The sequence below is a fragment of the Sebastes fasciatus genome, chromosome 18 (assembly GCF_043250625.1).
Source record: "Sebastes fasciatus isolate fSebFas1 chromosome 18, fSebFas1.pri, whole genome shotgun sequence".
NCBI classification, from domain to species: domain Eukaryota; kingdom Metazoa; phylum Chordata; class Actinopteri; order Perciformes; family Sebastidae; genus Sebastes; species Sebastes fasciatus.
This window is the reverse complement of record NC_133812.1, coordinates 16,353,752-16,377,546: the sequence shown is the minus strand read 5'-3', so window position 1 is coordinate 16,377,546 and position 23,795 is coordinate 16,353,752. Positions and strand designations below refer to the sequence as shown.

At 43.9% G+C, this 23,795-nt stretch overlaps 1 protein-coding gene and 1 long non-coding RNA gene across 4 annotated transcripts in view; both read right to left on the bottom strand.

Moving 5' to 3' along the window:
• The window catches only part of LOC141755772 (prospero homeobox protein 1-like), a 34,911-nt gene extending 19,335 nt beyond the window's left edge, over positions 1-15,576 (bottom strand). The window contains exons 1-4 of one of the 3 annotated variants that reach the window (XM_074614967.1): positions 13,393-15,576; positions 8,326-10,476; positions 4,288-4,395; positions 2,576-2,623 (exon numbers count right to left, since the gene is read on the bottom strand). In XM_074614967.1, coding sequence (XP_074471068.1) covers positions 2,576-2,623; positions 4,288-4,395; positions 8,326-10,410 — 2,241 coding nt within the window. In that variant the 5' untranslated portion in view covers positions 10,411-10,476; positions 13,393-15,576. Of the gene's footprint in view, positions 1-2,575; positions 2,624-4,287; positions 4,396-8,325; positions 10,477-13,093; positions 13,333-13,392 lie in introns of those variants that run through there. The other 2 variants (XM_074614968.1, XM_074614969.1) reach the window with 2 other exon arrangements.
• A 3,111-nt stretch (positions 15,577-18,687) lies between these two features.
• LOC141756294 (uncharacterized) lies at positions 18,688-21,403 on the bottom strand. Its single transcript, XR_012591436.1, has 3 exons — positions 21,263-21,403; positions 21,072-21,120; positions 18,688-19,332 (listed from the first exon to the last, which is right to left on the bottom strand). It is a non-coding gene; the product is annotated as an uncharacterized LOC141756294 (long non-coding RNA).
• Between the last annotated feature and the right edge of the window lie 2,392 nt (positions 21,404-23,795).

Sequence of the window (23,795 nt, the reverse complement as noted above, 5' to 3'; positions counted from 1 at the left end):
AAGACAGAGACGATAAGCGCTGCGGAGGGAGAAGGCTGTGGCTATCTGATCTGTGCCGCTCGGCTGGATTCAATAGGGCGAGGTAAACCTATTAAGAGCCTCGGCTGGTCCCGGCTCTTTTTCCGCCTGGTCTCAGCAGTGAAAACACACTGTCTAAACATCCAAACCACTAGATAAGGACCTCAGGGGCTCGGGATAGCTGCCGAGCTCAGTCACCCTAAAATGCCCCGCTGAAAGCTCTCGTCAACCCCCTGAAAACATACAAATAACATCTTTACTTCTTTCCTCAGAAATGACATCTCATAAATTAAAAAATCTTAGCCAGTGAAAGCTTGATAGCCCTAACCATCACCCACACAGAGGCCTTCACTCCTCCCTCCCCTCTGCTCTTTTTGTGGTGCTGGAAGAATGGGGGGACAAAACGCTACTAAACGCTGAGCGGACTGCTCGCTGGGGAGGCAGAGCGGTTTTGACATGGAGATTAGGCTCCGGCTATTGTTCGACAACACACAGACACGCACAAACACGCACTCTTCGCGATCTGGCATGGCAGTCAAACACACGCAAGCACACGAAGATGGGAGGGCGAGGCAGCGGAACAGAGAGATGTGGCAGGAAAGTTGGCGAATCAGGAAAGAGTCGGACCAAGGTGGGACGGGGCTAGAAAGGAGAGGGGCCGTGCCTTTCTGGAATGATCAGCAGATGACATAATGGCGGAGTGGAAAAGAATAAGTCCGCTTGACATTGTTTGGCAGGGGTTTGGGAGGGTGTATGTAGGGGGGGGGGGGGAGCATGGTGGCTGTCCTAAAGTGCAGGGTGAGCATAAATGGGGAAATGAGGGAGGGAGGAGAGGAGGACGGGTGCAGGTCAGCGCCGTCAGACAATGGCGTTTCGCTGGTGGAGGGGGGTGGGGGGTCGGAACGTGAGCAGTCAGCAAGCTGGGGTCGTGACATCGCAGTGTCAAACAAACAAACTACTGACACTTACAAATACACCGTCCGCACGGGGCTATTCTTAAACCCACACAATGTAGCAGACAGTCAGGAGTGTGACAGAGCACAAAAACATCCAAGTTGTCAGTGTAAAATAAAACCCTTTCCTCGTGTGCAAGATCAGAACAAGTCTCACTGGGTGTGAGTCTGAGACATTTAGTGAATTGGCGTCGAAGCATGTGTGCGTACATGCATGGGAGCGCGTGCGAGATTGAGCGCTACATACTGAGATTAAAGTCAGGGAAAGAGTTGCCATCGCTCATGCAGGAGACCTTTGGTGTCACCGCAGCAGAGTGACGGATAGATTTGTCATTTGGACAAGGATTACTTTATTATACGGACAGCTCCGGAGAAGATGTATTAGGGCCTGTGTGACTGAGCTGAACTGTGGCTCTATTACACAGCACACAGCACACAACAGATACAATATTTACTGTGCATGCAGTTAAATACACTAAATTACATTATATCTGCATCAGCTGCAACCCAACACACTCAGGGACTCAATTTTGGCAAGTTCCCCCCTACAGCTTCCAGCAGTCTTGGTTCATTAAGTTGCTGGTGGGGGGACAGAGACCCCCTGATAGCGGCTAAAGATGAGTGTGTTCAGCGTAAAAAGGAGGGAATCGGTTCAAAGGAGCGCATCATTGCGGCTCCTTAATCAGAGCTGGCAGGGGTCAGCCAGCACAGACATGAGATGCAGCGAGAAAAATGTGTGTTTGCGCATTAGAAGTGTGTATAAGGGTGTGTGTGTGTGTGTGTGTGTGTGTGCGCCTGGCTGAGAGGCAGATGAGAGAGAGACAGCGAGAGCGTGTTTCTCACACTCACACTCAAGAGCCTGTGAAAGGTCAGCGCTTAGTGCTAACAGCACAAGATAGAAAGTGACACACACACACACACACACACACACATATGTTCTGCTCATGCACAGGCGCATACTTAAGTCCAGAATAGGAAAACACTCAAGTATCCTTGGTCTAAACTATATCAGTCGCCTGCCAACGGTATTCCGGCGCTTTGACCGTCGGTCCCATACTTCGGCTAATTTATTAATATGTAGCATGAAATTAAAGTTCTGTCTTGTGGTTTAGGATGACGACGTTTGGCTGAAAAGCCAAAAGTGTGTCTCTCGCCAACACTTTCTCTGACACGGTGGTCAGCGTTGGAGCAGAAAGCACACAGATGACCTCAGAGTGCTAAGCTACGTCCAGAACAACCGGCGAGGAGAGCAGAAAGACAGAGAAGCCTGTACGGGCCTCCCTCTCTCCCTCTCTTTCTCCCTCTCCCTCTCTCTCTCTCTCTCTCTCTCTCTCGTAAGCCCCTTCACAGTCATCAGGGCTTTCCAACGTTTCCTGTTTTCGCAGGGGTGAATTGTGGGAGATAATCTCCGGCTGCCTATTGGCTGACTGCACACAAAAAGCGGGCCCTGGAAAGCGGGCTTTTGTTACTGCAGGCGACTCAAATCCAGCGGCTGGCTTTTCTTTCTCCCCGGCCCCGCCGAGGCACACATACCATGCCACACCATCAGCGAAAAAAAAGAAAAGAGAAGGAATGACATATAGAAAAGGGAAAACCCTCCTGACCTCCGCTACTCCACAGCACATGACTGGCCCAAATAGTGAAGCTTGTCGCTAAAAGAGCCACAGAGAGATAGATAAAGAAAGCAAGGTGTGAGTGTGTATATCTACAATACATGAAGGTCCAAACAAGCCTATAATGAATATACAGTACACACGCTATCTCTTTACAAAAGGCAATAACCTTTGCTGACTTTATGAATTGACTGAATATCTTTATTTAATCTGTGCATTAATCTGTTATAATAATCAAAACAACATCTGCAATCACAATGAGACGTCTTAAAGCTAGCAAGATGATACTATAGGCTGAGGAACATGGCATCTGTCAAAACATTTCACAAACACCAAAAGTCAAAAAAAAAAAACAGTCTTAAAAGGAGCTTAATGAAGGGGAACAACAGCCACGGCGTCCCCCCGGTTGTTAGGGCAGCCCACTTCCCACGTTCATTAGATTCTTGACAGTCAAGACCTGATTAGTCGAGAACCTGATTAGCCTTCAAGACTTTTGTCTGAGGACAGCCACTCGCTAAGAGGCCGCGCTGGCTGCATCTAATTAGATAGTCAGTCTCATTCCCATACATGTCTACTAATTTACAGCTTGAGTCCATTGTCCTCCACTGAAAACAAACAATTGTGACTCATAATCCCCTTAACTATCTTGACCTTGTTTAAGTATCTGATGAGGTCACCAAGAAGAGGCCGCCTCCCCGGGAGCGATTAGTCAGTGAAACTAAGTGGTTCAAATCTTAATTGTCGCTGCGATTGTTCAACGGCAAATAACATCGATATCAAATCAGTGGGATGCTTTAATATTGAGGAGTTTTGTAACGAGTCGACGTTTACAGGTGCTTACCCGCTTTGCCAACAACCTGACCAATGATGCGTTGAGAGAAAACCCTGTGACACCGCTAGTCATGGTTGGTGGCGAGGGGGCAGCTGGGAAAAAAAGGGGGACCTTTATCTTCTGATTTGAATAAGATGGCCTGGATATGTCACAGTGTTTACCCCTCCGTATGGTCCGAGAGGGGCACGCACACAAAACAACAACAGCACGAACAAGCTCGGCCGCGGCACACACTACAACGGCCATTGTGTTGTTGTTCTTGTTGTTTTTGTGCAGCCTGCATACTGTGCTTTGTTTTCCAAATTTCCTTCATTAAACTCCCAGTAGAGCCAACGCTCATCCTTGCCATGTTCCCCCAAACCGACTCTTTTTTCTTCTCCCCTCCCTCTATTATCAAACCATCCTCCCTACACCTGCTCAGATAACCACTCCTCCGTCTCCAGGCTCCATCCTCCTCTCTGCCCTCTCCACCCCTCCATTACTCATCCCGCTAATACTCATCGGCTCTCTCCGGCTCCCTCATGTAAACCCATTCAACTTCCTCTTCTTTCATCTTTTGCATAAAACCATAACTTAGCGAGCGAGAGGGGCCTCGTTTCGAAATAGACAAGCAGACGCTTCAACTGAAGCTGGCACATCACAATTAATGAATCAAACGTCCCCCTTTTAAAAGCAGGCGCGCCGACAAATGTAAAAGTAAGAAATTAGGCAAAAGAAAAAAAACGTGTTGTCCATCTTTACACTTGTTACACGCAGCATGAAGGTACAACAAATGAAAATAGCCAAACGTAGACAGAAATGTGTACCAAAATTAAAAAGGAAGATATTGGCAAAGGTTGTAAACTAAAAAAAAGGGCATGATCAGACTTACCTTGACATCAGAGAAGAACATCTTGAGCATATTAGAGCTTGGGTAGCGGGTGTAGAAAAACATGAGCTTGGCCTTCTTCAGATGATTGGGAGAGAGACCCTCTTGGATCTGGAAGTAGCTGCCGTTAAGGACATTAACAATTGTTTGGAGGGAAACAACAAGATCAAGCAAATGTAGCTACTTATATTGATCACAAATACAACATGTACGTGCTGATAATTGGCTGTAAGATTGGCAAGAATTCACCATTTGGGTGATGGGTAACCAAATTTCCTTTCAGGCATGAGTGCAGGGCTGCTGGAGGGAGGGACGGGTAGGTGGGAGGGGGCTGAAGACAGTGCACCAAAGCAAAACCATTTGCTTGCAATTAGCATCGTCCGTATCAGGTGTGAGAGCGTCACGGTAAATAAAACGCTGGCCAGCACTACAGCCGATGCTTTTACATAAGGAGGCTCATTTCACAGTCAAAGCAAGCGAACGCCTTTGCCTACACCCCGCGCTAACCTCCTCCCAAAAAAAAAAGGAAGAAGAAAAAAGGAGACATTTGCATATCACAGACAAAGACAGCAGTTAACGCCAGTGACGGGCAAGAAGGCCTAATGGCTTGGCGACAACGCATGCCAAGCTTGAATATGACTGTCTGATATTGGCGTCATATCAGTGACAAAACAAGGTCTAGGAGAAAGTCCCAAACAACGAGGAAAAACCTTCTCCCACTCGCATAGGGCCACATTCAGATGTCAGAGGCCTTGTTTTCCTAATGGATCGCCTGGATTGAACAGCAGAGAGGATGGAGATGGGCTGGTGGGGGCACCTTGAGGGATAGTGTGGTTCCAACCTTCAATTACATCCCCCTCCTCCTCCCTCTGCTCCACCCCTACCCCCCAGCCTCGCTGCCGCTGCCAAACCCTTGGAGGAGCAAAAGAAGGAGGAGGAGAAGGAGAAGAGGGGCTCTGAGGCTTTGGACTCAGCCAGTGATGGGGGGGACTGAAACACATCTGCGCCACCGAACGGCCCAAGCCATTTCCATGGTGAATTAACGGCCGTATAATGCATCTGATAATATCAATCTGGAGGATAAGACATTGAAAAGGGAACGGGGATGGGGGGGTGGGGGGGGGTGGGCTGCATGTTAAAACCCCGGGCTGTTTCAACAAGGGTTTTCATCACGCTGAAGCAAGACAGGGGCTTTAAATTACACAGAAGACGCAGCCCCAAGTTTTCATGAAGACTGTTTACACTCGAGTGGATAAAATACATTGCTCGGCGTTATTTATGATCTACAGGGGTGGCTGTGATCGTTAAAATCAGTCAAGTGTCCAGATGTAGCTGTAACTATAGAGTGGGAAGAAGGCATCAGCTGCTAGATTGGATTGCCCTTGGCCTCAGGGTTACATGGCAAAGCCAGCAAATACTGAACCACACTGGGTTGGCTCCTTAAAAACCCTGTCTACTTTGTCTGATTCAGCGAGAGAGAGAGAGAGAGAGAGAGAGAGAGAGGGAAAGAGGGAGAGTTGGTTGTACGCAGCGAGGGTCTTGTGGGGGAAACCCTGGCAGACTGGTGTTACTCTGTCAGGCCTGGCCAAAAGAGCAGCACTTCACTCTCCACACCACACCATCTGCTCCAAGTGGAGGGGATACAATGGATCCTCAGACAGAGAGAGAGAGAGGGAGCGAGAGAGAGACAGAAAAAGAGAGCTCTTTCTCAGTAAGGCAAGGTGGGATTTGTTTGCGGTGAAAGCTGCGCACTTACACTTAGATTAATTTGTTTTTGCTTTTTCAATTAGGATTAGCATCGCTTTCCCCTTATCACTGAAATTAGAAATGATTTTAAAACAAAGACGTCGAGGTTTTACCTCTCCAGCCATAAACACAATATCACCTCCCTTCAGACGACAATTAAGAAGCTTCATATCTCCTGATGAGGCATTTTCATCTCCAATTCACTCACAGCTTGCAAATGTAATTGTGATTGGACTTAGGGGTGGCGTGCAAGGCTATTATTTTGTCATGATGGTGCACTCATACCAGCTGGCCCACTGTTCGCCTGCCACATCTGACAAGACATCATCATTCTCACGACACAGCCCCAAAACCCAAAGTCATGAGAGGGAAATGGCTGCTCCATTTCCTAATTCCAGGTGTAAGGACAAGAATATTTGGAGTCGGACTGAGAACAAATGAGGAAATTGATAGCAGCCATCTGCTCCGCAACGCTGCGGAGAGCTGGTGAACTTGAACACACCTCGCAAAATGTCTGACAAGCTGTCTCTGGCTTCTGAGGCTCCAAACAAAAAAAAAGAAAGCTACAAAATTATTTAAAAAAAAATCCTACATCAATGGAACAAACAGAGAGAGTACAAATGTAAGTAAGTCACAAATGTCATATTAATTATAATAAAATATATACAAAACTATATCTTGTATATAACGCCAAACTTTGTTCCTAAATGTGAGAAAATCAAAAATAAAAGATGAAAAAAGATGTGGACATTCTGCCTATTCTTTGTATTTAGGGGACTACATCTGTTAATGCCCTGCATTTATAAATGCTACAATGAAAGCCACAGCATCTGGCATATGTGGTTATTGTTTGATTGTTTTCTACTTTCTCTCAGTCTCTGTATGTCTCTCTCTCCCTTTTCTCTTTTCATCCTTCCATCGGGAGCCCGTAGAAGCAAAGGATTATGGATCTCTGGAAAGCGTTCACCCTTGGGTCAGAAGACAAGACAAGGCGAGGTAATGAAAGATAAACAGCTCGCTGCAAACACCTGTTAACGTCTGCTTCAAAGAAAAGACAGGGAGGAGGAGGGGGGGGTTCGCAGGGAGGGAAAACAAAAAAAGAAGTATTTGGCTGCCAAGCAACAGCCGAAGGGCCCCCCGGGCTGTTGACAGATCTTTATGAAATGAAAAAAAGGGAAAAGAAACGACAATGATTGTGGGCTTTTTACAACAGCGATGGATGATAAGAGGAACACAAGAGAAAACACAAGCAATCATAAATATACATCTTTACTGAGTCCTCAGGCGAACCTTTTGTGACATGCACACACAAAGACACACACACACACACACACACACACACACACCGAACACACACACTAGGAAAAAGGCTAGGCACTCAGGTACAATAGCAAAAACAAGGCATCTGAAGTGTTAAATATACAAATTCACTTAACTAATAAAGCCCCAACAGGTAAAAAAACAAACTGTTGGATTAATTTCTTAAGCGTGTAATGAATGTTAATGACTTGAAGACAAAGCTTTCTAAGGACAACCGGTGTGACGCGAATCAAACTTTCATAAGGGTTAAGGGGTGTTGAATACTTAGGAACTAAGGAGGTATAAGGGAAACAGAGACAGGACTGACCGTATCTGTTTAAGCTATTAGTCCCGAGACCCCGGGGGACTCAATTTGAGCCTCCCATAGGGGATAGCCTCTTTATCCGTAGGGCATGATTGGGGCACACCGGGGTTAAACTATAAGGGAGGCTATATAACACCATTGTGTGCCAAGTTTCGCGACGCTATCTCCCTCCTTGTTCTTTCAGGCCATTTTTATAAAAAGGAATTGGGGCAGTAAATGTCGTGGGGACCTAATCTTCGTGAGTAAGTGATATGTGACAAGAGAGCTTTTAAAGCACTTAGGATTGAAGATGGAAGAAAAGGCTGCGCGGCGCTGTGAGAAGGAAGAGGTATGAGTGTAAAAATAAATACAACAATGCAGTACAATGGAGAAGAGAACAGCAGTGGGAGGAAAAGTGATTCATCAACAATTTCTCAGTTTCTTAGGCTAGTTTCAAACAGGCTAAAAAAGATTTGATTTTTTAACTCTTTGTGGTTCAGATGCGATGTTTCGCACCTGTGTCTGCAGGGAATCACCACCTGAAATCAGATTTTGTATCTGGCTTACACAGGCATGAGCTGGTCTGAACTGGACCACGTACATAAAACATCAGGGTCATACACATTCACGTATTATTCTCATTACTACTCTCACACACACACAAACTACTCAGATTTTGTTTTAAAGGATACATTGCTGCCTGAGTAGGGTGAGATGTCAGCCATGTCCTGGAGGTCACTGCACTCAGACTTGATGAGGGACAGGGAGAGTCCCCCGGCTGTACTGCCAGGGTGCGCTGGTGATGAACAAGAGCGATGGTGGTGCCCAAGGTGGTGGTGGTGGTGACCCGATGCCATCTTGGTCCTCAGGCTGGTGGTCTCCCGGGACAGGTCCATGGAGTCTGGAGAGGAACGGTCCTTGCCTGGGTAGCCACCTGTGGGCCCATCAAGGGGACTCTGGAAAGGGTAGCCCATGAGAGGCAGCGGAAAGGGGTGTCTAAAGGATGGGGGGCTGAAGCCCATGGAGGCAGAGAGCGAGGAGGGGTGAAGGACGGGGTGGTGGTGCCCGCCATGGGCGCCCACAGCTGAGGACTGGTGGTGGTGGTGGTGATGCTCACTGGGTGTCTTCCTCACGACTAAGGGTATCGCCTCGGTTTGGTCAGTGGTGGAGCCGGGCATCCCGGGCATGCTGGCGAAGGAGTCTAGTGGATTGGGAATGATGACGTCGCCGAAGCACTGCAGCCTCTGGTTGGCTGTGTGGAAGTTAGGGTTGTCTCCGTTGACAGTGGTGGGAAATCTTTCAGGAGGTATGGAAAGCGATGGGAAGGCCTGCTGGGGTGTAGGGCGTGGAGGTTTGGCGAACACCTTAACCACTGTGTCCACCACCTGGGTCATGGCTGAATTGAGTTCCTGCTTCAGTGTTTCTGCCAGCTGTTTCCCTTCAGCATGCATGGAGGAGCCTGGACCTCCCGGTCCTTTGCTCCGACTGAGCCCCTCTCTTCTTGATTTCTCTCGGCCTGCCAGCAAGGCCTGCTCCTGAAGCAATGCCCGCGCCCTGTCCAGGAAGTGGCCCGGGTCCAAGTCAGACATCTCATTGTCAGAGCGCAAGTCATCTCCACCCCGGTCGTCGCCGCCCGTGTCAGACCTAGCTGGGCTGTCCTCGGACAAGTTTCCTATGTCGTTGTGGAGTTCATTGTGGAGGTCGTTGTGTTCCGAGTCATCGGTTGAGTCGTAAATCTGAAAGAACTTCTCCTGCAGCTGGCGTAGCTGCTTCTGCATGTCCTCCAGCTGCAGCTTCAGTTGCCGTCGCTCTTCTTGCTTCTGTTCCTTCCTCTGGCACACCAGCTGGGTGAAGCTCTGTTGTTGCTGCTGAGGCAGACGCTGCTTACGCTTGTTCTCTCGGCTGCTACTGCTGCACACCTCGCCTCCCCGTGGGCTGCTGGGGGCCTGCTGCTGAGACTGAGGGGGTGGGCAGTCTAGATCCATCTCCCGGTCTCCATCCATGTCATGGTCACGGTCGCGCTCGTGACGGGAAGCAGCAGGTACTACCACGCTGGGTGAGTGGCTCATGCCACGTATAATGTTCTCTACGCGGGCTCGCTTGGCACGCAGGTGTTCATCATTGAGACGTTCAATGTCAAAGGCGGCCAGGCCAGGAGGACGACCAAAGGGGGACAAGCACTCTTGAGGGGTGCTGTCATGGGAGGAGTTACTGCAGGCGTCCTCCTGGGGAGCATCGGAACTTGCATTGGAGAGCCCTGATCCGGGGAAGCCGACATCCACTCTATCCCCTCTATCCCCTCTATCACCTCTATCACCTCTATCACCTCTATCACCTCTATCAATTCTATCCCCTCGTTCTCCCCTCTCGTGTCCTCCTCCATTTTTAGCCATGTTATTCTTGAGAAGCTGGGAGATAATGGTGGTGCCAGGGAAGGGCATCATGGTGTCCTCGTAAGAGTTGGCCCTCTTCAGTAGCTTTCGGAGTACATTGGACTTGGACTCGCTGTCGCCGGCTGACACGACGCCAGGTCCACCATGTGGCTGCACTACAGAGCACTCCATGGAGTCGGTGTCTGATCCGTGGTGAGAGTGGGAGCTCAGAGAGTTCATGGCACTGAAAATGGCTGCTTTGGCGCGGGCAATGTTATCAGTGGTTGTTGTTGTGGCTGCCGCTGCGGAGGAGGCTGTGCTGCCCACGGTCCTCTTAACACCAATGTCCACACGTCTTCGCTTGGTCTGTCTGTTCAGGAGGGAGTCGCTGTCATGGTCCGGCATCACGGGCTGCTGCTAATGGGCCATATCCCGAAAAGACAGTCCTCTAGGATCAAATCCTCTGAGTGCCTGTGGACACAAATGCCCAGATAAATGACTCGACAAAGTGAAAAATATTTTCAGAATCTAAGTCTCAGACAGGAAACGTCCACTTCAATTACAGAAAGTTTTTGAGACTGAAACAATTAAAATCCATCAACCTCTAGAGAATTGCATTAGCCAACATTATGGATATAAAGTGGAGACTTCTGTCTCAAGCCAGCAGACAATCCCTCCCTAATATGTTTCTAAAAGGACGGTCACATCCATGATTACATATAGGCAGTAAGGACGAGTGACAGAGGGGTAAAGGGAACAGGCAAGATGGGGTCAGAATTAGGCCTTGGCTCGACATTCCAGGGCAAAGTCCTACATTTTATCCTGTCCCCTGCTACACGCCGCGCGACACTGAACCAGTTCCCACGGAACACAAAGCTGCATAAAATTATGATAATTACTTAAGTACTTGTCCTCATTTCCATTTTTGTGCGGCGTGAGCCGACATAGGAGCTATTAACTCACAAAATAAAATAAAAAGAAATAGGGTTAAGAGTATATAAAAAATAAAAAGTGGTATATAAGGGGAGGCACATTAGTTGTACACCGTTTACTAAATCCTATTACGTAAGTGAGCGATCGTTTGGTCAATTCGACAAAATATTCTCATTTCAAACCGTGTTTACACATTGCGTAATTTTAAAATGCAAGTCCTGTGCTCACATTGATCAATATGGCCATCATATCTTAAGCAACGGGGAGAGTGACACATAAAAGAAACACAAAATAGGCCTATTGATTTTCGTGCCAGCGTGAGCTCACTTCTGTGTTTTTTGTTTGTCTTTTCATCTGGCAGGGGCAGTTAATTCTGCTCAAATGAATAGGTCACAAGGGTCAACTCTGGCAAGGAGCAACTTAAAGCGCTCTTACAAAAACCCTAATGCCCCTCTGAAAGCAAAACGTTTTGTCAGTACAGGCCTGCATCAATACTGCTATGTAAGCAGCAGTGGCAGTGTCTTAGTCAAAGCCACAACAGATGCATCCAATCTCAAATGTAGTGATATTATCAGAGGCTTTTTAATCTTTAAAAAATTCTGAGGTTTGTAAATGTTTAAATTAGTTTTCTTAAAAGCATAAAAGCGGTGCAACAATTTACATTTTTCTTTTTTACGCTCTTCAGGAGCCTTTAATAAGTCTCACAGTGTCTCAGTAAAACATAATAAAATAGAACAAATACATCTTTCTTTGACTTTAATTTTACAGGTTGCAAACGTTACACACAATTTAGGCAAAACCTTAAGATAGAGCTGCAAAGTAGCTATACAAATTTTGAATTTTTGAATACAAAAAAAAGTAATTTTGCCTCGATATTCTAAGACAAAAACCAAAGTCAAAGACGTCTAATTTGAAGGCTCAGTTTCAGTGTGCAAACAGCAGAAAAAAGCCCAGTGAGATTTAAAACATTTACTTTAACTCATTATTCGCTTGTTCCGATTAAAATAAATTGAATCATCTTTACATTATCACTGCATGTGAAAATTATTATTATTTTTTAATAAAACAGCTTATTTCTTGTCACTAAGCTTCACAGACACATTGACACTGTACACACACACACACACACACACACAACTTTGCTGCTGGCTTTGTTAGACACTATGTAGTGTGATGTGCCACACAAGTGGCATGCATTACAGGTTTTTCACTCTAAAAAGAAAAACATTTTGACATTTTTTTTAACTGACAATACTGTGTAAATCCAAATTTACATGAAAAACAGGTTTGGTTAAATGTTTCCCCGTTAAAAACTGTCCTATTGAAGTGACTTCTCTAAAATAAAAGCCCCCCTTTGATAAATGGCTTTGGCCCAAGTCTTGACAGCCACATCCAGCAGTTCAGACAAGAGGTGATACATCTCCCAAGAAAAAAAAAAAAAACCTTGACTTGATCGCCTCAGGATCTTAACAATGAGCTTGAAATAGTCACCAGCACCTGTCTTTTCCGACACCGCACCTGTCTCCCATTGCCCATGCGCACTCTCTCTTTCTCTCTCGTAAAAAAAACAAAACCTTTCAACAATTTCAAGCTATGAACTACACACACATGAACAAACGACTTGTAGATGTTCACTTGAAGTCACCTTTAAACTGGCTCTTCACTTGAAACCTATTGTGTGTTATTTTCCTTTTGGCTGATATAACAAAAAGTTAAAAAAAAGATAACAAATTCAGGTGTGAAACATGGTCTAAATTAAAATTGTACACAGTTACTGTAAGTTTTTGGCAAATTTACGCTATAAAATGATTAAAGAGAAAGAGGATCCGGCTGTTTTTTGCGCATTTGGTGAAACTAAGATATCGAAACCAAAGAGAGACCAACTTTACAACAATATACCGGCACAATCCTCCAAAAAGTGCTGCCGCAGAAGACAGACAGTACATTTTTACAAAACAGGACTGACAAGCTCCTGTATAACAGCCTGGATGAGGATTTTGTGTCAATAAAAAGAGGTGTTAGAATAAGATTTAGCCCCACAGGACAAAGACAACATAAGGTATAACCGCAAATCCACGGAGATCAAACAACTAAATCTCAGTTTCCATCTAAATAAAATCAACTTTTCAAAACACACGCTCCAACCAAAACTTACTTGTAAAAAGTTGCAAATCAACTCAAGATCATCCGCTGTGATGATGAGGAAGGTTGGGCTATACCAGTCCGCAAATCATCCTCGCAAAAACAACAACAACACGCAACTCTTTAACCACACATCATCATGGATGGATGAGGGGAAACGAAACAAATAACTGTGGTATAAGATATGATTAGCTGCTTGATCACTAGAATAAACTCATCATGTTGGATTTGTTTATTTTTTTGTCCGCCCACCGTGCGCATCAGAACAGGCATGAACAAGAGAGGGAGGTATCCGAGGACAAGGTTACTTACCCTTTTAGATGAAGAGGGGGACAACCTGAACTCCTACTGCAACAACACAAAAAAAAGAGAGAATAAACGCAGAGGAGCGCACCGCTGGATGCTGTGGATAGAACTCAGAGGAGGAAGAAGAAGAGCTGGAATAAAGGAACAAAATAGGAAAAGATGAAAAAAGAGCTCTTGCGCGTCGGTGTCTCCCTCTATCCTCTGCTGTGACTGAAAGAGTGAGAGACATAGAGAGAGAGAGAGGAGAGAAAGAGAGAGAGAGAGAGAGAGAGAGAGAGTGAGTGTGTGTGTCTCCGAGGCGCACTGGATGGCAGCTGGAGGACTGTGGATGCTGGAGCGCTTCCTCCGCCACTAAAAAAGATTCACTTTAAGACGCTGAAGGCTGAAGGAAACAGGAAGACGTGCGCGCGTCACCGAGCGACGTGATGTAACTGTCGCAACCTTTTAACCAATAAGAAGCGTCCGTCCGGTCCGGAGAAACGACGCACTGAACTTGACCAGAGAATGAGGACTTGAGAGAGCGAGAGCGAGAGAGAGAGAGAGAGAGAGAAAGAGAGGGGAGAAAGAAAAAGAGGATATACAACTCTTACTAATCTCTTTTCTTCCACAAATCACCAACTGCGCGAGTAAGAATCGTTACGCACTTTGACATTTACAGCAATAAACACACATCTTATTATGTTATTTATTCTCTTATTCAAGATATTCTCTATAATAAATGGTTAAGTGACAGTTTGAGTCCAAGATATTTTGAATAACGTGTCAATACTTTACGCACCTTGACAACATATTATGTTATTTATTCTCATATTCAAGATATTTTCTATAATAAATGGTTAAGTGTCAATTTGATTCCAACATACTTTGAATAACGTGTCAATACTTTTTGGGAAAAAAATCTGAATGAGAACAATTTCACCACAATAACTGAGAAAATTCATATTAAGCTTTATTTGGCACAACCGGTGAGTTTATTCACCATATTTGAGAATACAACTTTTTTAAGATGAATGCAAGCATTAAGTGAATTGTTAACCGTTTTAATGCAAATCTTCCAGCCTTCCTTGTGGCACTACAATTAAAAATTAACAGTATATTTTACAATCCAAACGACTTGTGTTAACGCATGTTTCGATTATGTTTATGAGAGTCTATTAACATTCCTTCAAGCTGCAGTCACTTTGAATGATTACCAACTTTGTAATTTGATCTTTTTAATATGTTTGAATATAACGACGCAGAGTTCAATTTTAAACATTTGTTTCTGCAAACTTGGGCACATTTTAGACTTCTTAAAGGGAATAAACAGCAGCTATAGTAGTGGGTCACTTGGGAATAGGAGGTTCAGAGTGGCATGTAGAGATATTTTTTACGCAGCAGAGTTTTCTCATTGGTTGCAGCAAAAGTCTGATTTATGAACAAACAAAAAGCGGCACAGCAGAAGCTCCCGAGCTTTGCGTTGGAATTCAGATTATCCAGAGAAGCCAATATATGTGAGGAAGAGCTGAACTATCTGTTTGTGAAGCGCTCAGTTAAGAGCCGAATATCACCATGAAACGTCTGTCACTCGGATCCGCAGTCTGCCACTAGAACACTGACAATAAAGTCTCTATTCTATTCCATTCTATTCTAGAATAGAACCCCGTGCGTAAAGACTGTGCACTGTCATCCAAAAAAAATATTATTAAGTATTCTAAATAAAAACAAAAATCCACCTTTTATGTTCACAAATCTAAAGATCTTTCAGTGAATTATTAGATTTTTTTTTCTTTCCCTTTGAAACTTCCCCCACCTGTATACGGCTGAACCCTGCGGACACTGACATCTGATCCTCTCCAACAGAAAAAAAACTGTTTTATGATTTATGAAATGATGACTGGCTGCATTCCGACAAATTGGGGTATTTATAATTATTAACACTGCAGTTTGTTTTTTTGCGCTCTGCAAATATTTTTGTAGCCTTCGACCTTTACAACAGGTGTACAGCACAAATTAGTTTAGTAATATAATTACAAAAATGTGTGCCATTGGAATTAATCTTTACTTAGGAGAATTTTTTTTTCCGATATTTCTGGATAAAACAGGTCACATCCATCTGCTTCAGCCTGCGTTTCTGCAATTATAGAAAAGTATTAAGCAAGAAATTGTCGACTCGTTTATTTCATAACGAACGTATAAAGAGTCTTATTATAAATAATATTATCATCAATAGTGAATAAAGTAACATGTATTCGTCAATTTTTTGAAGCCAGAAAGGACAAAGTTGGTCATGTACTATTATTATTATTATCAGAATCAGCGTGCTTTTTTTTTTTGCTGTTTTTCCAGCTTTTTCACTTTGGATTCATTTGTTGCTCACAGAATCTTCTTTTTTTTTTTTTAATCCTCTGCAGCACAAAACAGGATCCTAAAGCACTTAACTAGAAATCTTATTTTCCATACGCGCCTCTCTCTGTCAGGTGCCAAAAGGGAAAAAGGCGAGGTCTCTTTTTCCATGTCGCAAAGCAAGTGTTTTTTTTTGGAAAACGAACGAATTGCAACGAAGTCAGCAAAGTTTATAGTGTCTGGAGTGTCTTTTTTCCAAAGCAGGTGTTGCTCCCTTCACTGTGCGTCTGATTTGGCCTCGGCTCCTCTGGGTGCCTCTAGTGCGCAACACAGGCTGGAAAAACAGGCCGGGACATTAAAAGAAACGCGTGTTTGGAAAAGGAAGACTCGGATGAGGTGTAGAGGAAACGTGTCGGTTAAACACAGTGAGCTGCTCTTATCGCGGCCCAGTCCAGGTGGATGATCAACCCGTGGATTTATTTCCCCCCCTCTCCTCTCTCTCTCTTTTTGGGTCCAGTGCGACACACCTCGATGCCCAAGACTGATAATGCGCTCTGGCACTGACTGCGCACTCATGATGGCTGCATTTATTGACATATTTATTAGAGTTGGGCACCAAAATGCAGAAGGAGGGAGAATATTTCTCTCAGAGGTGATATAAAAGGTACATTTTATCACATTTTGACCACAATTAAGTACTAATAAGTACGCTCAAGCGGTGATGGTATGCAGGAGTGGAGAAGAGACAGTGGCCTATTTTCCTGCGCATTAATTTGGATCAAAGACAGGGCAACTGTCTTTCCATTATTATTATTATTGTTATTATTACTATTATCATTACTACTATTGTAAGGCAGGCTTATCGCTGCCTTAACTATAATCTTATTTGTTACTGAATTAAATTACTGTAGGTCTACTCTTTAATGTCTCAACTCCAGCATATAGGACGATTTAACACCGATAACCTAAAAGGTGGCACATCTCTTCTTACTTCATATCACTCCGCCAATCTTAATCATCACTCACCTCATGTAAACTGAGCCATATTATATAGTTCCAGATCTAACTGAAGGAGCAGAATACCATATGTATACTGTATAAAATAAATCTTTACAAAAAATAAATCTAATCTTACACTATTATTAGTAGGCCTATTACTCTTATTATTAGGATTATTATTATTATTATAGGGTTCTTTGTCTTATTTTTTTTGGTGCAAATTGAAAGCAGAAAATCAACAAATATATAAGCAAACTGTACTGTCTCCTGAATTTAAGTTTATTATTGAAAGAGTGAATATTATTCTGTGAGGAGGAGAAGCAATCTCTTGAGCAGCAGTTGGTTATAAAATGGCCTTAATCAGATAATGACTTGATGTGCTCCTACAACAGCTCCATTTCTTTTCACAGACAGTTTTTTTTTTAAGAAAAAATAAGAGAGAGAGAGAGAGAGAGAGAGAGAGAGAGAGAGAGAGAGAGAGAGAGAGAGAGAGAGAGAGAGAGAGACACAGAGAGAGAGAGAGAGAGAGAGAGAGAGAGAGAGAGAGCTATTTGCGAAAACAGAAGCAGAGAGAGATGGTAGCACTAAAAGCTGTTTTGTTCCGGAGAGGTCTCCGGGTCCCTGAATAAAAAGGTTTAGGAGACAGGACATAGGAGAGGAGATGAGAGGAGAGGAGAGGAGGATTTGTCCGAGTGTAATAAGTGAGTAGGCGTCTGACTCCTCTAAAGTCCTTGTTGGGCCTCACGTCCACCACTTAATGTATTCAGCTTTCACCAAAGATGAGGATGCTGGAGGGAATTATGTTTCTGTTTGTCAAGGCAGAAAGGGAGTCTGTGTGACCTGAACGTGATAGTTATATATATATAAGAGACGTCTGTAGTAAAATAACAGGAATTTACATAGATGTTATTATTAGTGATATTACTCCTTGGATGCCAGGGCTGTGATAGCTGGCACAGTGTGGCCCCCGATGACCCACATCCCTCTTTCTAGGCTACAAGTAGCCTAGTGGTGATTATGGAGGCGAGTGTGTGTGTGTGTGTGTGTGTGTGTGTGTGTGTGTGTGTGTATGTGTGTGAGAGAGAGAGGGATAGAGGTTGGTCATCCTCTCTGGCTTGTTTTATACAAGCCATTCAATAGGCTACTGCATACTATACACACACTCTCAAATTCAAATATGCTTTATTTGCATGAATGGGTATTGACCATTGTTGCAGAAGTGAATGTATGAATGTAAAGACAGCGTGACAGTCAACAATGACAACATGCACAAACCAAACACTGAGTAACCAAATGATGAACAATCTATAACAATAATGTGCGAAATGGAAGTATGCACAATCATTCTAATATATTAGAATTTACATTTATAAACTCTCTAGACCACCTCTACTTTTCCTCGTGATAGAATGCAACATTGCAACACTTTTCTAGATCCTGTTTTCAACATTTAATAAAAAAAACAGTTTGCTCGAACATTAAATTATGGTTGCACTGATACCGATACCGGATCAGATATCGGGCCGATACTGACTCAAATAGCGGGACCGGGTATCGGTGACAATGGGGCCGATCTATTCAATTCTATGTTTATATACTATAGACATTATATACTGGAATTTTAATTCAAATTTGTTGCTGCATTAAAAAGGTTTGAACCTGAATTGTAATTCCTGTTTATTTTGAAGATTTTTTTTACCAAGTTGCTGGTGCACGATTTATTATTTTAATAATAAATAAGAATCTTGTAATATTTCTGTTATATCTATGTATTGTTTTGTTACATTTTGTTTTACAAAGTTAGGAAAACAATGTTTAAGTCAAGCCTGATGTTGCGTTACACATAAAAGAATGATCCTATTCACTTTCACACAGTGAAGCATACAGCTTATTATTAATCAAACACCGGTATCGGCCGATACCCAAAGCCCAGGTATCGCTATCGGGACTGAAAAAGTTGGATCGGTGCATCCCTACATTAAATAAGGCTCCATGTCTTATGCGTGGAAATAATAGGCAATTAAAAGAATGCTGCTCAGTGAGGCTGATGGGAAATATGGCTGCAGTCAAACTCATTAAAACCACAGATATACTCCAAAACATCGTTATTAGTCTTAGCTGTGGAGATCAGCTACACATTTGACATTTCTTTAGCAGAAAATGATGCAGTACATTCTGAGTTAATTCAACATGTCTTACGAACAACCTTGAAAAGCATACACATTTTGTAATATCACTGCCTATGACAGGGAGGTTATAGCTAAAGTCGACAGGAATGAAGGGCGCGCGGCACACATGTGAGCACGCGCACAAACACGCGCACGCAGAGCGCCTTGGAGGTGCTTGGACGGACAGACATGTTGGGAAATCGCCTGGAACTGTATTAAGCCTGACGTCCTTAAAACAAACAATGGCACCATGAAATAAGGGCTTATGCGCTCAAAGTCAAAGAGCCCCCTCAGCAACGCTCCCTGTTTATCTCTCCCTCTGTCTGACACACACACACACACACACACACACACACACACACATATTCACACACACTCACCATTTCTTGGGGGTTACACAGTCAGGCTCGCAGCTCCATTGGAGGGGACCAACTTTGCTCCTATGAACTCTCACCTGTCAACATGGAGCAGAGGACTTTACTTGGTAAACACGAAAGGACTTTAGCTGTTTACTTCTGGCGGCAACTTAGCCTATTTTACTCACTGCAAGGCCACGGTCACAGCTGGCTCTACAGGGGCTTTGAGTGCGTTTCAAGGCGAGGTTAAATCCACGCCAAACTCCGTTCAATAATGTGACAATTTTTAATGCAGCCTGCATCTTTTGGTAAATATGACTTGAATACTTTTTTGACAATGTGTGCTTCATCAATAGGCTAAATCCGGCATATATTCAAGTTAGTTTGATTCTATCAGTCTGACATGTGGATCAACTTTTAGATTTTGCCAACTCTGCTCGATACCGCCCCACAGTGTAGGGTAGCCAGTGTTTGGTTTGTTCGTTCTGGGCTACTGTAGAAACATGGCGGCCGGTTCCATGAAGATTACCCGCTCCATGTGCAGATATAATACTCTAAGATAACGAAAACACAAAAATGTATATTTTCAGTCGATTATCGACATAAGAAAACACACCTATTAATAATATTATATTCCATTTCTGCCAATAGATCCCCCTAAATGTAGACGCTTGAGGGAATAACAGGTTAACAGTTATAAAAGTTGTAATTGAATTGAATTGAATCCTCATGGCTCTGTTTTCAGGCGTGACGGGAGGCTTTGGCCAATCACAGGTCATTTCAGAGAGATAGCGTTCCTATTGGCTGTGCTCCGGCTGGTGGGCGATGCTTGGGATATCCTCAACTGATCTCAACATGGCTGCAGGGTCACAAACTTTCTCATTTTATAGCTAAACAGTACACTACAAGATGTTTCTGAAAACATTTGAGGCGAGAAACAAGCACTCCAGTTACAGAATATTGATTCATATTTGATCAGCGCTGCCTAGTTTGACCGTTTGGACGGAGTTCGCGAGTGATTGACAGCTGCTCAGAGACAGCAAGCTCCAGCTCGGCTCTGATTGGTTGTTTTCCTCCGGTCTGTGAAATCTTCCTGATGCCATTAGGAGCACCGGAGGACACCAGAGGCACATGATTTTTTCCAGATTACCGGTCTCATGTAGTACTGTCAGGATCTAGTGACCGTTAAAAAAAAACAATCAACCCACTGCTGATTTAATGACGGCCGAATGTAAGTATGGGTTTCAATGATTTCTGGGATGTATGGATTACCTGTCCATAAATAAAGCAACAGGAATTTCAACATTTTTCAAAGGAGTGTGGCAGCAAGCCGTCTACCACATGCAGGGTGCAGGTGCAGGTCTCTGCGTTTTTCCTCTTTAGATTTCCACAGCCATTATCCTCCAGTGCGACTACTGCTAAAAAAAAAAAAAAAAAAGGGCTGTGGCAGATAAGCGGCGGTCTGTTTTCGCTCCTCTGATCAGCGGTAATTATATTTGTTGGCGTGGAGGTAAGTGGTCCTCCCCGGGGGGCGTATTGTACTCGACTCACTCCATGTCATAAAATAAAATTACAAGGAAAGGAGAAGATATCCTACAATAACAGAGGCGAGTCGTAAAATCAAAGAGTAGCTAAATTAAATCTGAAGGAGAGAAAAAAAAGCCTCACGGAAAATACATTAGGGGTATGATGGACGGGGGCAGGGGGCTTCAAATAAAACGCAGGTTAATGAGTTTTTAATAGCTTCTACGACTACGGTTGGTTAACAGACACACTCTCACACACACAGCTTTTTCTAGCTGACTGAGGCAATTAAGAGTAATTAGTGATCAGTTACCTGCGTTTCAGTCTTTCTGCACTTCCCCGAACACCATAAAGAGCGGCGTCTATAGGGTATGAAGTGACATACAAGGCTTAAGTAGCTTTAAAGTGCCTCTCTCACCACACATTAGTCCCCAGTTATAAGTTTAGCTCCAATGCAACAGTCCGCTCTCCTGTTACAACAGTGGACATTCACACGTCTTGTACCTGTTGGCACCCTTTTGTCTGGTTTATGTATCTGCGTAACCTCTGACCCCCACCGTGGATGTTTGGCATGGCACCCAGCCGGCTCTCCACATTAGAGCGGGCCTTTCGCTGGCGACCTCTCTTGACCTCCCGCTGACCTTTCACACCAGAGGAGATTCGGCTGCCTCAGGGGAGGTCAGGAGGAGGGTAACGCTGTTATAATTGGCCTGTAAACACACACAGAGACAGAGACGCAGACAAACAGGCATAGATTTGAGGAGATGGGTTGTTTTCTGCTTACTTGAAACTGGAAATGATTCAATGTATTTCCAATGGTGGAAAACTAAGTACTGTGCTTTCACTTGCATTAAGAACTTGTCCTTTATTGAATTGCCTGGTTAAATAAAAAGTAAGTACGTTTTTTACCGCTCTACACTGTAAAACATTATGGAATCAATTAATCCTTTCTCAGTAACTTAAAGGTGCAGTGTGTAGGATTTGGCGGCATCTAGCGTTGAAGTTGGAGATTGCAAACAACTGAAATTTCTCCTGTGTACCAAGTGTGTAGGAGAACTACGGTGGCCGACGTGAAAACGTGAATGGCCCTCTCTAGAGCCAGTGTTTGGTTTGTCCGTTCCGGGCTACTGTAGGAACATGGCGGCTGGCTCCGTGAAGAGGACCCGCTCCCTATGTAGATATAAATGGCTCATTCTAAGCTAGCGAAAACACAATTCGTATTTTCAGGTAATTATACACTAATGAAAACATAGTTATGAATATTATATTCCATTTCTGCCTATAGATGTTTCTGCCCCCTAAATGTTACACACTGCTCCTTTAACGTAAATATATAAAAAAAAAAATTATTTCACGTTAATTCAACTTAAAATGATTTACAGTGTACTTGTACTTTAAGTACATTTATTATTACAATCATGATTATCATTATAGGATTAATACCGTTTGTACTTTTAATAAAGTCATATTTTGAATACAGAACTTGTACTTGTAATTGAGTGTTTTTACAGCGTGCTTTTACTTAAGCTAAGGACTAGGGTTGTCAAAGTTAACGTGACACACTCAGTTTTAAAGCTAGAGTGAAGATACTGGCATGATATGGAACTAGAAAACCTAATGAAATCCATTGGTACCAACCATGTCATACTAGCTTGTCGCGATCAGACGCTAAATAACGCTCAAAACTTGACCTGAAAATGGGTTCTATGGGTACCCACGAGTCTCCCCTTTACAGACATGCCCACTTTATTATAATCACATGCAGTTTTTGGGCAAGTCATAGTCAAGACAGCACACTGACACACTGACAGCCGTTGTTGCCTGTTGGGCTTGAGTTTGCCATGTTATGATTTGAGCATATTTTTTATGCTAAATGTAGTACCTGTGAGGGTTTCTGGACAATATTTGTCATCGTTTTGTGTTGTTAATTGATTTCCAATAATCAATATATACATACATTTGCATAAAGCAAACATATTTGCCCACTCCCATATTGATAAGAGTATTAAATACTTGACAAAGCTCCCTCTGAGATACATGTTGAACAGATAAAAATGTGCGATTAATTTGCGAATAATCATGGACAATCATGCAATTAACCGCGATTAAATATTTTAATCGATTGACAGCCCTACTAAGGACCTGAATCCTTTTTTCAGTGGCACTCGCCATACTATTTTGATTATATTGCTGTGCATTGCCCAGAGGACCGAGGTGTTTTTATATAGTGTAATGTATATGTGTAGCTGGTAATTAATCAGAGTAGCTTGGCTATCTATCCTCTGTTGGGCCCATGCATGAACATGCTCCAACCACAGGTTAAAAACCAGCAGCCTATAAAGCGCTCATGTACATGTACACCAGTGAGGCTGTGCACACTAAAGCATGCACTGTGTATATGCACCACAGGTCTACACGCATGCAAATCACTCCCGGTATTTTCAAAGACTTCCCCGCGGACAGAAGCGTCTGCCAGCGCTGCTATAAATCACGCTGAGGCTGGTGCTGAGGGCAAGGCACACCTTGTCCACGTCGCCCCCACTCCTGGGCTGAATAAACCATAACATCCTGCCTCTCGTGCTGCCCGACGCCCTCTGAGCACGACCCCAGAGGAGACCCCCCTCATGCCCTCATCTCCCCTCCTCCTCCTCCTCCTCCTCCCTTCCTCCATCTCATCTCTCACCCCATCCCTGCCATTGTTCCTCCTCCTCCTCTTCTGTTGAACTTATCTATCTTTAGGAATTTAAGCTGTTGCAGTGGACGGTTGGGCAGGGCTCTGCTCGTTTGTAGCAACCCCCTCCTCATCTTCATTTAACTCTTTTTTTTTCCATTCCAATGACTTCCTGCTCGAAGAGTGGGATGAGAGAAAAGAAAAAGGGAGAAAGAGAACAGCAAAAACAGCAGGAAGCAAGCGTTTAACAGGAGGATGCCGACACCCTCATCCTGTCGTGTGCCGGCTTGGTTCAGGTGCTCCGGGCCAATCGGCTCCCTCCGCTCCACTTACCTCAGGGTGTGCCGAATTTGGCTTAGAAGGTGC